Source organism: Ailuropoda melanoleuca, chromosome 1 (assembly GCF_002007445.2).
Source record: "Ailuropoda melanoleuca isolate Jingjing chromosome 1, ASM200744v2, whole genome shotgun sequence".
Lineage (NCBI taxonomy): Eukaryota > Metazoa > Chordata > Mammalia > Carnivora > Ursidae > Ailuropoda > Ailuropoda melanoleuca.
Genome location: NC_048218.1, coordinates 183,495,979 through 183,512,023, shown reverse-complemented (window position 1 = coordinate 183,512,023; position 16,045 = coordinate 183,495,979). Strand labels below are relative to the sequence as shown.

Genomic DNA, 16,045 nt, shown 5'->3' with positions numbered 1-16,045 from the left:
GGTCTCCGTGAACTACACAGTTGGTGAAGGATGGAAAACCAACATACTCCCTGCATCTCCAGGCCAGGCAAGGTCAGCTGCAGCTCTTGTTTGAATGAAAGGCCACAGGATAGAGGCACATACCTCACAAATCCAGAGGAACCCTGCCTTATCGTACACATGTGGGGGACGAAGGGTTAAGATGAATGGAGGAACAAGCGTTAAATATTCAGGCACCACACACCGCATTAAAAAAAAATCCTGCTTTAAGCCAAATTTATACCTGAAGTTTCCGTAAAGCACACGTTTATGTGTTGGCACTCATTCTATTATCTTGCTTGCTCTCAACACGCTTGTGGCTGTTTGCGCTCCATAGTCTCCTCATCTTATCCCTCAGCTCACTGGCCTGTACTAACATACAACCTTGGCTCCCCTTGGGGACTAGCTGGGTAACACATTCCCAGCCCAATGGAGACCCAAGAACCCTCTTTCCCATGCTTCCCCTCTAGAAGCCTCCACCTAGTCTCCCCTGGTCCCGCTCACGTTGCCACATGCTATGATATTACATCAACACATTGTAACACAATCTCACATATTCCCTTCAAAATCTATCTCAGAGCTTTCCAGATTACACACTCACTCTACAATGCTCAAGAATTTGATGGCCAACTTTTTGCTTTAAAAATTGAAAATTGGCAGGAAATGACAGTATCTAGTAATACCACAAAATAAGCACTCTCTCTGGGGGAAAGAATAAGACATCATCTAATACTGCTATCAAATTTTCAGGTCCCTAAACTCTGTAATTCTTCCCTTAGGGGATGGATTATGTTGCAGAATAGTATTTGGCTTTTTTCTGTTACTGGCTAGAAAAGTGAGTCCCCATCCTAGAGGTCCAGTTTATTCTTAAAGGGTCCAGCAGAAGGTCTTACAAGCCAGACCTAAAGAAGAAACCATCTCTTCTAGTGTAACAAATTGCTTTGGTCTTTTCAGGAAAGTGTGGACATCTTATAGATTGAGGAAGACCTGAATGGGTTGTCTGGGGAGACCAGAGTTTAAAAATCATCTGAAAGTACAAAAGAAAAATTTAAGGACCACTAGCCACCTTGGGAAACTCTAAACTGGACACACAGCTTGAATTATAGTAGATCGCATTCATCCATTCATTCAACTCATGTGCCAGGCACTGTCTCAACTCCATCCCCACCCTGATCCAGCTGCCAGTAATCTATTAGAAGGTTTTGTTTAAATGCTAGCCTTCACTGGGGCACCTGGGTGGCTCAGTCAGTTAGGCATCTTACTCTTGATTTCAGCTCAGGTCATGATCTCGAGGTCCTGGGATTGAGCCCCACGTCCCATGCTGGGCTCCACAGTTAGTGCGGAGCCTGCTTGAGGATTCTCTTTCTCCTCTCTCTCTCTCTTCTTTTGACCCCCCCTCCACTCATGCTCTCTCTCTCTCGCGTACATAAATAAATCTTAAAACAAAACAAAACAAAACACTAGACTTCACAGGAAGTAGTTACATTATCATAAATTCTTGGTTACTTTTTCAGGGTTTTCCTAAGAATTGTGCTTAGGATCATGTGTATATCATTGGGGGATGAGACATCCTCCCATGTATAACCCAGAAAGGGGTTTCCTTTTAAAATGTCATTATTTTATATTAAAAACAGGAGACAGTTCCAGCTTCCTAAAGTTTATATTTCTGACAGAATATATTTTCACAAGTACATTTTTATCTGTTCTCCAGCAAACACGTTTGTTTAAAGCGGACATAATATTACTTTAACCATTGTTTCTTTAAAAGAAAAATAATCAGCTTACCTGTTTTTCCCTCATTTTTATCTTCTCTTCCACAAAAAAAGAAAATTAACAATCCTCAAATCAATCCCCACTTTTAAAATAGCTTATGTAGCCCTAAAATATTTGGACAAGTAGGTTTAGCTTGTGTATAGGAAGCTTCAAATGGGTTATTAATTAATGTTTTCAGTGTTTACTCAAAAAAGACAGAGAGAGAGAGTATGTTAATAATAAAGGGAGGAGTGAGGGAAAACATACTTGAAATCATTTCTGCCCTCTGGGTGTGTCTAGTAGGGAAGGTTTACTGCTCAATATGAAAGTCGACTTTCTGGTTGTTGCTTTGCTAAGGTCAGATAGTTCCTGCACTGCTACAAAAAAGTTAATTTCCTGTTCCATTTTTCCTGAAGCATTTGTGCACTTGGCTAAATTAATGCTAGATTTTCCACCAGGGAAGAACTAGGCTTAGGGCTGAAACTACTGGAATGCTATTATACTTCCTATTGCTTGTTAAAGAAACAGTGAAACATCAAGAGGAAACTCAATTGTGACAGTGTAATTTTGGACTCCTAGTAGCATTCTGAAACATAACTGCATAACTTGACGTTTGTGTAGCACATTATACTATAACTTTTTAATGAAAAAAGGAGTATTCTCCGTACTCACATTTATGTTGCCTATATGCATTCTTTTCCCTCAAGAGATGCTAAGTGCAGTGAGAATATTTTCATGACATTATCCTTTGGGATGTGTTAAATTAATTGAACAAAGAAGCTATTAGACTGAAGTGGCTGTAATGCACGGTGGTCTAGGTAAGCAAACCAAAATCTCAGCCTGTAAATGCCTCAAGGTTAGCAAATTAAAACCTAAGGACAACCAATCAAAAACAGTCAACTAGGCTTTAAGCTTTAGCCAATCAATAATTGTCTTACCTTCCTGTGCTTTTTCTCTATTAAAGTCTCTCCCTGAGCTCCTGATGAGGAGACACTCTTAACCACTTCCGGTTCGGTACTGCCTGATTAGAATAGATTTTTGCTCAAACAAACTCTTAAACTTTCCAACATGCCTTGGTTTATCTTTCAACAGATGTGATCATGTTGACTCCCCTGCCTTTTATAATCTCCATGTTTTCCAAAACATTCTGAGCTACAGTGCCTACCTTGACCCCATGACATCTCTGTAACACATATTTCCATCCTTATGCCACAGGCTACAAAAAGAAACCAAAGTAGTCACTTGTCCTTGGTTACTCAACTCTTCAGAATTGGAACTGGGCCCCCATTAGTTCTTTTTTCTTTCAGGTTTTTGTTTAAATTCTAGCTAGTTAACATGTAAGGTAATGTTGGTTTCAGGAGTAGACTTCAGTGATCCATCACTTACATACAACACCCACGCTCATCACAAGTGCCCTCCTTAACACCCTTTTCCTCTCACCTGGAGAGAGTGAGCGGGGCACAGCAGGGCCCAGCAGGGTCCGCCTCAGATACACTGACCTTTAACAGGTGTACCATCACCCCAACGCTTTTCCTTATGTCAAAACCAGGAAGAAACACGAAGACCTGGGGGCTATATTACTATTTAACAAATCCTCTTTTTTCCCCATAGATTATTATGAGGCTTTCCCCTTGCCTAACTCTCCCACACTAGTCACTTTTTCCAGACCCCTCTCTTATGCATAGTCGGAATATGCTTAGGATAGCAGATATGAGCTTTGATTTGTCAAAATTAGCTGTGAGGTGTGTTATAAGAAATTGGCTATGAAAAGAATTAAAATATAAAAATTGGTGAATAATTTGCACTTTATAAATCAGGGAAGATGTGCTACATTCCTACTTCTTGTAGGTGAACACTTTCTTGAGCAGGAGGGGAAGGAAGTATCGTGCATCCGAGAAAAGCAGCAGAAAAACTTGCATTTGACTCATCTAGAGGTGTCAGAGAGAAACTCTGAAGACAGCTAGCATAGAATATGCTACCTTAAACTTTGGCCTAAGCAGAATATAATGAAGAAAGCACATAGGCTGAAGATCAAAAATAGGAACATAGGCTGCATTCTTGAAAAAAGACCCTGGTCAGCCACCATGCTTGGTGCTTTCAGACACATATTCAATTCTCACAGATCAGGCTTAGGTAGTTCTATTTTTCCAGTGAAGAAATTCAGAGTTTAGAAATCTAGGTAAAATCTGCCTATGACCTATACTAGTAAATGACAAAGTTAGAATTTGAACCAGGTGCACCAAAGGCCAATGTTTGTTCCACAACACACCTGAGCTCTGTTAGACTTCTTATTCAATGTACTTAACAGGTCAGAAGCCTTGATGGAGATAGTTGGTCTATTCCCACCAAAATGGAGGGTCTCAGAGCCTCCTCTCCCTTCCCTTAGGAAGGTGCTCGATTGGGATGCACTATAAGCAAATCGGCAGGGGTTCCACTGAGAGTCCCCAAGTAAGGATTAGAGATAACAAATGTAGTTATATTTCACAACACATGATTGGGCCCATTCTGCTCTTCCAAGTCCATGTGCTCTTCTTAATAATTACTTTGTGTCATCTATTATTTTGGATCGTAAGTGAATTAGCTTCCCTTAGTGAATTTAATTGAAAGTTAAATAATTTTTTTTTCATTAAGATGCTTGTATATGGCAAAGACTCAATTTATAGTTTATTATTATACTCCTTTTTAACCCTGTACCTAAGTCTAGATGTTTAGTTTTACATTTTGAACAAGTTTCTGAAAAGTGCAAACACTGACAAAGTACTATTTACCACGTAAATTTCCAACTTTGGTATAGTTTCTGTCGGAGAACACAAATCCTGTTTTAGAACATGAGCTCATCCTTTTAGTGAGAATGGCTCCTTAGAAAAAATATCCAAAGGAAACCAAAGGGAAAAATGAAACCAAACATTTCTTTCACCCCAAAAGGCCACAGACTCGAAGTTGATAACAGGAAGCACTTTTTATAATGTGAGTGTATCTAGCGGTTTCCATTTCACAGGGTTTATGTGAGTTTCCAATTCCATTAGAACAAGAAACAGAATTGCTTAGAGGGAGAAAGAAACAGAAGCTATTGCTACTATCTTGAAAAAAAAAAAAAACAACTAAGAGAATGACACCCATAAACTGATTAATTCTTTGATTCATAGGAAATTTAACATAACTTGCTTAACTATGGGCTTCATCAAGACTTCGTTAAAATTTATCTAACGTAAGCAAATTTGAATTTGTTTAAAATTATCTCAGTATGAACAATTTTTCACCCATGTGCATATTTCATTATAAAAATCTAACATAGCTCTAATCAACTATCTCAAAGAAATCCACAGGCATTAAATGCTCATCAGGCAGCCCAACTAATTCTGTGAAAGTCACATATCTGTTAGTATGCTGACATCATCTCCTGAGAGCCTCCTGTGCATAGACCCCTGTATTTAGATTCCCACCAGCATACTTTTTAAATATTTACCTTCAAATATGGTTAAAATATAACAACACATAAAAAGAAAAGCCCAATTTTTAGTAGAATTAATCTGTTTAAAAAAAAGGGAATTTCTTCATAGGGAGAGAGGTTAGATGATGGTAACCAAGAAGCCAAGAGAGATGGGAAGTAATTTAGAAAGCCACATTGGTTGGGAAAGGATCTTCTCCTTTTCCCCCTCCTCCTCTTTCTTCTTCTTCTTTTTTTTTAATAAAGATTTTATTTTATTTATTTGAGAGAGAGAGAGAGAGAGCATGCACATGAGCAGAGGGAGGAGCAGAGGGAGAGGGACAAGCAGACTCCACACTGAGTGCAGAGACCAACGTGGGGTGCGATCCCACTACCCTGAGATCATGACCTGAGCTGAAATCAAGAGTCGGCTGCTTAACCAACTGAGCCACCTAGATGCCCCCTCCTTCTTCTTTTTTTAAATATGGCAGATACTTGAAATCTCTTACAGGATAAAGATCCCAATGAGACAAAAAGCTGAAGAGAACGGGAGAAATGGATGAAAATTGAATCAGAGTCACTGTAGCAAAATGGGAGATGGTTAACCTCAGCCACAAGTATAAGAAGAGATGGTACAGGAAGGAGTTCAAGGGATACTGGTTCAAGAAAAAGATGGGGTGGAGGATCCAAGAGCTCAACAAAAATAAAAAAGAGAAGGAAGGAAGACTTTCTCTCATTTTTTCATCTCTGCTTTAAAGTAGGCTTTCTCTGATCCCCAAAGTCATGATTCATTCATTCATTTATTCATTGACTAGGTATTTATTCAGGGCTCACTAAGTGTCAGAGACTGTTTTGGCACTGGGGCCAGAAGCGATAAACAAGTTAAATCAAGTACTTGCTCTTAAGGAGCTCATGTTGGATGTAGTGAGAAAAACAATAAACAAATAAATAAATATATGTTTGTTCAGAGTCCAAAATCTTAACCACTTTCCTCTACTTCCCATCCAGTTCATCACTCCACATTCTCAACTATAGCATATCATTAATCCCAGCATCTTAAACTTAATAAAAAAAAAAAAATTTTTTTTAAAAGATTCAGCCCAAACCAAACACCTTGCCTACAGATAAGCAGGTCTGACTCTGACGGACATAGCAGCTTTGCCAAGTTTTGTCTTGATTCTAAAGCCTCATTTTAGGGGCGCCTGGGTGGCGCAGTCATTAAGCATCTGCATTCGGCTCAGGGCGTGATCCCGGCGTTCTGGGGTCTAGCCCCACACCAGGCTCCTCCACTAGGAGCCTGCTTCTTCCTCTCCCATTCCCCCTGCCTGTGTTCCCTCTCTTGCTGGCTGTCTCTCTGTCAAATAAATACATAAAATCCTTAAAAAAATAAAGAAATAAAGGCTCATTTTATGAAAAGACAACAGCGTAGACATAGGAGGAAAGGGAGAGAAACTCAAAAAGGCTTTCCTCTCAGATGCTCCTTACCCAGGTACTCACGTTCACTGCAGCAGTTACTTATTGCTCCCCTATTTCGTGAAGGCCGAATGTTAGCGTCTGTAGGACTATAAGGATGAGTATATCCTCAAGGAAATTATATAATAGTTCATATTTATTGAGCATTTTCCATGTGTCAGCCATTTTAAGTGCTTCACAAGATTTATCTCATTTAAGCTTCATGTTAGCCTTGTAAGGTAGGTGATAATATATCCATTTTGAGGTGAGAAAATGAAATCCTGAAGAGATGAAGAAATGTGCCCAAGGTAGCAAGGTAACAAGTGCTATTAATTTGACTCCAGAGCTCATGTGCTGAACTACTCTGCCTCCCCAATTCTATTAGTTTCCTAGGGCTGCCGTAACAAAGTACCACAAAAGGTGGCTTAAAATAACAGACATGTATTGTCTCACAATTCTGGAGGCTAGATACCTGAACTCAAGGTGTCAGCAGTGCCATGCTCCTCTGAAAACTGTAGGGACTGCTTCCTTGCCTCTTTCTAGCTTCTGGTGGCTTGTCAGCAATCTTTGGGGTTCCTCGACTTGTAGCTGCATACTCCAATCTCTGTCCTCATTATTACATGACATGCTCCCCATGTGTCTCTGAATGACTGTCTTCTTATAATATCAGTTATAGTGGGTTAGGGGCCCATGATACTCCAGTGTGACCTCGTATTGACTAGATCTATGACAACCATATTTCTGAATAAGGTCACATTCTGAGGTTCTGGAGTTAGGATTTCAACATATCTTTTTTGAGGGGGACACAATTCAACCCATAATGCCTATGAATGGAGAGAGTATATGGAAATAGAATGGAGAATATATGAATATAGAATGGAGATAGTATACAGAAATAGAATGGAGATAGTATATGGAAATAGAATGGAGATAGTATACGGAAATAGAATGGAGATAGTATATGGAAATAGAATGGAGATAGTATATAGAAATAGAATAAAGAATATATGGAAACAGAATGGAGAGTATATGAAAATAGAATGGAGATAGTATATGGAAATAGAATGGATATAGTATATGGAAATAGAATGGAGGTAATATACAGAAATAGAATGGAGAGTATATGGAAATAGAATGAAATATACGGAAATAGAATGGAGATAGTATGGGAAATAGAATGGAGACAGCTAGAAAAACACAGGTCTTACTCTAATCTTATCGTCATTATTAAATCCATTTGTTACTCTGAAAGGCACTTCCTTTCCGTGAGCTTCGTTTTTCTCACTTATAAAATAAAGATCTTGAACCTAATGATTTCCAACTTGTTTCCAGTTCTACATTCTCGTGTTTCTCATTTCTAAATAATTGTAATGAAAAATAAGTTTTATTAGGGATGCTCAAGCACACATCAAGTCATGGAAATAAGGTCTGCCACCAAGAGGAGGTGAAATTCCAGTTTCCAGAATGCTTTAAGAATGTTTGTGAAGATTTCTAGAGATATCGATTAGAGCAGATTTGCTGGAGGGGACTCCAGGCAAAGGCGGAGATGGTGGCATTTGGAAACAAGGGTATGGCTGGCTTATGGATTACAAACAAAGGCAGAGTAGACAAAAGGCCAGAAGACAATGTTGGAACATACTAGGCATGAGAGGGATGGATACTATTCAAGTTAGTGCATTCAGTGTAACAACTACTGAAGGTTATTTAGGAGAGAGGCTAAAAGAGTTGCACGTAGATGGCTTATAATGTGCAGTAGATTGAAGGGGAAACAATTAGGCTACCAAGAATAGTGTAGATTAGTGGCAATGAGGACACAGCATTAAGACTATGAAGGTAAACTCTAAAAATTTGGAATATTAACTAGTTACATCTGGGTTCATTTGGGGGACTTCGGAAAAACCCACTTTATACCAGTCATGCAGGCTTGTTTTAAGGTGTTACTAAAATTACTTAGTATAATAAAGGGCCAGTTGTGCATCGTGGTTTCAGAGAGAAATCAGAAGTCAGAGCTAGAAAAGGAACAGCATGTCTAAAGGCACTATATAAACCACAAAGAGGACATCTAGGAATAGGCCAGAAGCCAGGGGGTTGGAAAGAGACTGGGAAACAATATACAAGTTGAGTTGGGTTGAAACAAATGGTTCTGAATAAGGGTTGTGAAGAAGGCAAGAATGCTGTGGACTTTATGAAACAGTATAAATATAGTTAGTACTGCTCAATTGTACACATTAAAATGATAAAGAGGGTGAATTTTATATTTTGTGTTTGTTATCACAATGAAATTTTTCTTAAAAGGGTAACAATTAAAAAGAGAAAAAGAGAAACCTGAAAAATGTGGCATTTCTAATTTGGAGCTGGCCATGTGGATCAGTGACAGGCCTACAGATTTAGTAAGGAGTAAGACCAGGTGGATTAGGTGGGGGCAAGGTAGAGAGAAAGAGCAAGTAGTATCAAATAACTCTAAGGTTTAAAACCTATTCATTCAGGAGAATGCAGAATGGGGGAGTTCTAGTCACAGACACAAAGAGGTCAAGAGGAGTCACTGATTTGGGCATGAAAATTTTGAAAGAAAAACACTTGAGTTTTCATAATTCTTATCACCCCTCAATAAAAGATAGCAAGAAATTGGAGATTCACCTCTGGGGGTTCAAGAGCGAGATCCAAGCTAGAAATATCCCTGATAGGTTATCTGTACAGGTTGAAAATTAACAGTATGCAAAGTTAATATAATCACCAAGGAAAAGTATAAAACAAGACCACTGAAGCCCCAGTCCACTAAATTTGGCAATGTCTACTTTTAGCATCAGAGGAAATGTACCCTGAAAGGAGACCACCAGTTATCCATAGAGGTCAGAAAATAATACCATTGTGTCATGGAATTCAAAATTTCAGGAAAGAGTTGTTGACCAATAGTGTAAGATGCTTCAGAGAAGAAGGATGTGGATGAAAATAAATCATTTCATCTGATAGCCAAGGGGTCACTGAAGACAAGTTTTGGTAGAAAAGCCCAAATGAAAAGGAGAAGGGATGGGTAGGGGTGGCCAGGAAGTGGGTTAAGTGGATTCTAGGTACAAAGAAAGCTTATTGTTATCAGTCATAAGTGTGTTTACTGGCCAAAGGAATGGTCCAATGGAAAGGTCTGAAATAGCAATGTTGTAACTAACAGAGAGTAACTCTGGAACCAGTTCTGGTAAAGGTTGAAAGGAGGTGTTCAAGAACACAAGAGGAAAGTAAGATTTGGCAAAGAAGAGGCATTGGGAAACAGCCTTGCAACTGGATTCCCTACCTTCAATTCTATTCCCTCCAGTCCATTCTGCAATATGTGTTCTGGAATGTTCTCTACAACGTAAATCTATTTATGTCACTTTTTGCTTACCACTCTTCAGGGGTTCCCTGTTGCCTTCAGGATAGAATCCTTATCATGTCCACATTTCCACATATAGACCCTGCTGAATTTTCTACCTCATTTATTTGCCTTCCTGGTCTGCTCCCCCCAACACATTACACACACACACACACACACACACACACACCCCACACTTTGAATCCTTCAAATCTATCAGGCCATTTAATTTCTTCTTTGTATATGTGACGTTTTCTGCTTGTAATACGTTTCTCTTTCCCCAATCTTTCTAACTACTGCTCATCTTTAAAAATGTTGTATTAAAGTTATGGATTTCCTAGCATTTTTTTAACAACTTATCTGTCTCATAGTGCCTTTTATTTCTGTGTCACTGGTGACTAGTACAGTGTCTGGCACAAACTGCTCAACAGATAGTCACTGAAGGAATGAAGAGAATGAAAGAATGCATGAACGAACTGAATTAGGAAGACAAAGGGTAAAGATGAAATGAGAATTTTTTTTCAGTTGGGAGGAGAGCTCTCAGTGAGATAATTACAAACATTTCACTTAAAGAGAGTGATGCCATTTCCCAAGAGTAAGAGCACATTTCAACATTTTCTGTGGCTTTTAGAAAGCAACATTATCATAACTACTGTATCAGACACCAGATCACCTTGCCTCACATACCCCTTCAGTGGACATTGCTCATGCCATGACTGTGGTAAGCCATAGACACCATTTTTACCACCATGGCCACCACAGACCTGGGAGTTCCTATGTGCCATACTGATTGAGAAGGAGGGACCACCTTCGCCCTGACAGGACTGCACTCACTGACGCCCTGGCTTCCCCAGTGGCCACCCTGAGCGTCCAGGTAACATTACCTGGAAGTAGCATGGGACAACTCTAACCAATGAAAGACAGAAGAAGGGAAAACCCAAGAGATAAATTGCTTGCCCTTCCTGCCCCTTCATCACAATGCCTGTTCTGAGAGCAGAGTTTAATATAGCCTCTCTGGTTGTGTCTCCCATAAACACACCTATTTGTCTTTGCTCTCCCAATTCCTTTTTCCCCCCTACTCTTGCATCCCTGGGATTGCAGCATCCAATAAAGTGTTAGCATGTAAGTGCTTGCCTCAGGTTCTGTCTATAGAAAACCTGGGCAAAACAAGCAATTTTTAGAAATTTTCAAATGTTAAATATATTATGCATTATTGGAGACACAAAGTTAGAGCATTTTTGTATGAAAACATTCGATTATTTGCATTGGATTATGGTTGTATACTGGGAAGAGTTGTTGTAGAGAGTAATCTCTGAAGGAGACTGGAGAGTCCAGAAGAAATGGAGAATGAATAGTCAAGCAACAAAGAACTACTAATTTTCCTTGTGAAGCATCAACAGGAGATAATCAGTAATACATGGCTATGGTGAGTATAAACAGATTCTCCAAATAGTAAAGTTTCCATTAAAGGAACACATACTAAAGATGTATAGTAAGCATATTTTCTTCCATTGTGTCTGTTTATAATTTAATGTGCTTCCTATGTTGTGAAATATTAAAGTGTTAGCTTCCAGGAAAAAAATAAATCTACTGAGTGATCGATCTACTTCAGTGAAGACAAATGAAATTGTCTTCAGCTTACACATTAAATTGAAATAATTTGAAGACATGGCAGATTATCAGCCAAAATTCAAACAACTAAGGTTGGGAGAAAACCCAGAAGAAATGACAAAAGTACAGCTGCTTAATAAGGTCCTTTGGAAAGTTCAAATGGAAAAAAGAATTAAAATTTGGCCAGAAGAGGGAGAGTACTCCCTCGCTATGGAAAGTTGGCATATACAAGACCATGATCTCAATCTGTATTGAAAACAGTTTTAGAAATGAACCAAGTCCCAGCAGTAAAGGTGTTAAGGGCACAGTCAGTCACCCACTTTAAATATCTGCTACTACAGAACCCTCTGTTGCTAGGCTGATAAAGTACAAAAGGTCTTCTCTTAGAAAGAACCGCAACCAAAGAGACCGGGAAATAGTTACTGCTTATTCACGAAAGTATGAAAACTATGATTCGAGAAAGACCGTGAGTGTATTTTAGTTTCTGAATGTTTATCCCCGTAGACACTACAGCATTCATCAAAACTCTTTTCCAAATGTCCTCACATGGATTCTTTCATTAAGAGTTTGTTTTCCTTTTTTGGATTTATAAATCCAACCCCAACTTATACTTCCTGGAGGAGCAATTAAAGTTTAAATGCATTTCTTTTTAAGCATTTTGTTTGTTTCTTAGTATTTCTTTAGGTCTGAATATCTGCAGGGGATCATGATTTTTCCCAGACAAGTGTGCACATGCGTATACACAATATTTTGTGTGAAATGTCTGCGTTTGGTTGTCATCTTGTAAATCCAAATACTTCCTGGAATCCATGAACCTTAGGTCAAAATCAGCTATTTTAAGTAACTTTAAAAATCACTTTAAAATGAATGGATATCAGTAAGGGAAAGCCTTAGAAAAATGAACATTTTAGTTTGTAAATAAAAATAATACCAAAACCTAAAATTTCTAGACAGAAACAATGCTTCTTCTATAAAAGCTATATTTTAGTCTTGAGGAAAATCTACACAAGCATCTCATCAGTGATTTTTTTTAATGAACTTCATAAGGTAGCTCTTTTTGAGAATGATCTATGTATTGATCCCAGCGACATTTGTTTCTTCACTTTAGCTATCTCACAAAATATTTAATCTTTAAAACTGGATTATTATTTGATTCTCTTTTTTTTTTTTTTTTGGAACATGTGTTATAAGGAGAACTAAGTTATATCTGGTTTTAACTAACTTCCACATGATTCTTTCTGGTTTCCTTTCTATCTATAATAAAAACTGGCTCTAAACCAATGGCTGACACAAGTTAGTTAAAAATAGAGATACATGGCAAATGTTTGGAAATTGACTTTTTATATCCATGGGCTTCTGAATTATAATTATGAATTTAGAATCTTGCTTATGATTAAAATATTTAAGACTATGAATAATTTGGGGGGAAAATCATGTGATTGGCATTTTTTTGTGCGTGAAGAAAATTCTAGAGTGAATGTTTTACACAAGTAGCCAATAAGTTTCAGATGGTTTATAAGTAGCAGGAGATCCAAGGCTGAAATGGAATTTTCTGTGACAGCCTACTAATAACAGTTAACATATGCCTGTGTTACAGGCAAAAGCAGGAGTCACATAAAGTCAAGCAGGGAGTAAGAAGAGCTATAAGTTAATGAATAAAAACCTTTTTGTCCAAAATTCTTAGCACCAATTTTTGGTCTACTTAAAGACAAAAAAAAAAAAAAAAAAAGGAGCAAAGCCATTTCAAATCTTTTTTAAAGAAACTGTACTTATTAATATTGGAAAAAAAACAAGAAGTGACTTTTCAAGTCACAGCTGACAACCGTTAGAAATCTGATGTATTCAAAAAAAGGTAAATAAAAATTAATCCTAGTATAAATGAAAAAATACAGATTCTTCAGTGATGTTAGAACATTTAATAACTGACTCACACTTGCAGTTGGAGTTTCATCTGGAAACGTCTCTAGTTATATTATCTGTTATTCTTTGTCATGTTTCTTGACATTGTTGATAAACTAAGTCACTCAAATTTTTTAATTTTTTTTGTTCTAACCTATTATATTGTATTTCAATAAGTTCTTACAGTTGTGGTTTCACCAATTGTTATCAGAGCCTTGAACTTACTTTGATTTCAGCACCAGCGCTGTGGTAGGAACCAGTGGGTGTACCAAGTTATCCTGCTAGCCCTGTGGTCTGCCTACACTTCTCTGAGTGTCCGCCATCTTACCTGCGCAATGATGGCAAGCATGCCCTCCTTACCTACCTCACAGGGTTATGAGTCTGAAAGGAAATACATACAGGAGTTCTTGAAACAAGATGGCAGTAGTACTGAAGGCGTTAGAATTCCAACAGGAAATTCCGCTCCAAACAATATACCACAATCGTAGGGTCTACCTAAACCTACTGCGGATGTAAGACAGTACTTACGGCTTCCTAAACTATCTTTCTATACCTCTTGCTGGAGCACAGAAATCAGTTGGCTTTGCTGCCATGAATTTTTGCATACGTGTTTTTCTTTTTCCTTTTTCTTTTTTAGGCTGGATTATTTTAAAGGTCATTATCTCACTGACAGGCATGTACAGAGTGGTATATTAAAATAGAAATCCTGTGGGGGGTTTTTGTGTGTTTTGTGTTTTTTTCCAACACTTAACAACAATTAGTAAAATTAATTAGAATAGTGTAAGTATAGAAAAATCACTATTTTCCAAATTCTATAAACAATAAAATGCAGGGTGTCAATTCATTTGAGGAACCATATTATATTATTCCTTTAAATGGTTCAGAAATAACTATGTTGCTTTAGAAATCTGCTCACCAATGAAAAATCAATTTAATCAATTATAAAATGGCACTCTGGAATATCTCTGAGTCTGGAACGGTCTGGGCACCATTGAAGAAACACTTGAAGAAACACTCAATGTTGATCAAATTTTATGAAACTTTGATTTACGTTCCTGAACTGTAAATCTTCAGATCTCTCAGACTCCTAATACTTTAGAAAGAATTCACATCACTCCCACCAACTCCAAACTGTCTTATTTCATTCCGCTGAAAGGATGTGAAACTCTAAGAGAAGAAATAATGGCCAGGACTTTCTGGAAGTAAATATAAGAAGCCCAAGCTAACATGTGTTTCCCTGTCATAAGGTCACTCTCTGGGCCGTTGTATACTCTGGATCCCTTTCAGACCTCATGGAAGTTAATTTTAGTTTTACAGAAAGGACAGAGAGAGGCAGGCTGCTATCTTTACCGAAAACGTCAAGGTTACCTTTCTGATTTCCTGCGCATTACCGGAGAGAAGGAAGCACTGTTTGTCCGGGGAGAATCCCTTCTTGCATCTGCTAGCCTGGATTTCGGGGGGTGTGTTCTGCGCAGCCCCAGGGACAGTGGCTGTGAGCTTCCTCGTCCCTCGCAGTGTCAGGGTCTGGTAGAAGAGACAGATTGCCACCACCAAGCCCACCAAGAAGGGCCGGGGACAAAATCGCCGACGACAAGGGAATACTGGACGACAGACCATGACCAGTTCAGCTTCACTTGGCCCCTGTCCACGTTGCCGGAAAAGTCATAGCAGCTATTTTTCGTCAGCATGAAAAATACAGATCAATCTTCTTTTTCCACAACTGAAATCAAGATCGCTCCATCCCCGCTGAAGAACTTTCCGAAGGGTTCGTGCCAAAGAATCACAGGTCCCAAAAGTCTGAGGCAGTTAATAAGATCCCTGCCATGGATGACAGTGAAACGTGGCTGGCCTGGGGTTAAAAAAAAAAAAAAAAAAAAAGACATCCAAATAATAGTAGTTGTAACTAATAACCTGAGCGTACCCCAGGCTGCCAGACTGTTGCTTCCGGTAATGCCTTATTTCCACGACATCCTTAAACTCACAGCCAAGACTTCACAGGGAAAAAGAAAGAAAGAAAAAGAAAAACAACCCAAAGTAAATCTGGAAGCTGGAAGCAGCACTGAAGAGCGCAACAGGTTAAAACCAAACGTGCCTGTTGCCCCGCGGGGTGCAGGCCAGCTTGCCTCAGCGGTTCCTCATTTCTCCTCCGGGTTTAGCGCAGTCCTGCTTCCAGACTTTCGCGTCTCTTCGCTGCTTCCCTTCCTTGAGGTTTAAATTGCACTGTCCCGTAAGCATTCAGGGCTTTTAGCATAAAAAGGGAATCCCCGGTGTGAATGGACGTGGTGACTGTCAGGGTTCTGCTTGTATTTGTTTCATTCCGCTCCAAGTTCAAAGTTCTATGTACTTACTCGGTTTTCATCCTTTTAGCCAGACAAAAAGTTTCCACGATCCCCTAATGGACTGCTGACCGAAAGCACTCGGAAGGAAACACCCAGTCGTGTGACTCCAATTCATCTCCCACACGCGGCCCTCCGGCCGCAGGCACACCGCCCCCGGCGCGCCGCGGCAGTCGCTGCGGGGAGCTGGGCCCGGGGACCGCGGCC

The 16,045-nt window shown here is 39.0% G+C and overlaps 1 protein-coding gene across 2 annotated transcripts in view; it reads right to left on the bottom strand.

The window, feature by feature from the left end:
* The window catches only part of CPED1 (cadherin like and PC-esterase domain containing 1), a 261,922-nt gene extending 245,883 nt beyond the window's left edge, over positions 1-16,039 (bottom strand). For both annotated transcript variants that reach the window (XR_004628686.1, XM_002922427.4), the window contains exon 1: positions 14,871-16,039. Coding sequence is in view for 1 of the 2 variants with exons in the window: in XM_002922427.4 (XP_002922473.1) it covers positions 14,871-15,119 (249 nt within the window). In the remaining variant the exon portion in view is untranslated. The remainder of the gene's footprint in view (positions 1-14,870) is intronic.
* Between the last annotated feature and the right edge of the window lie 6 nt (positions 16,040-16,045).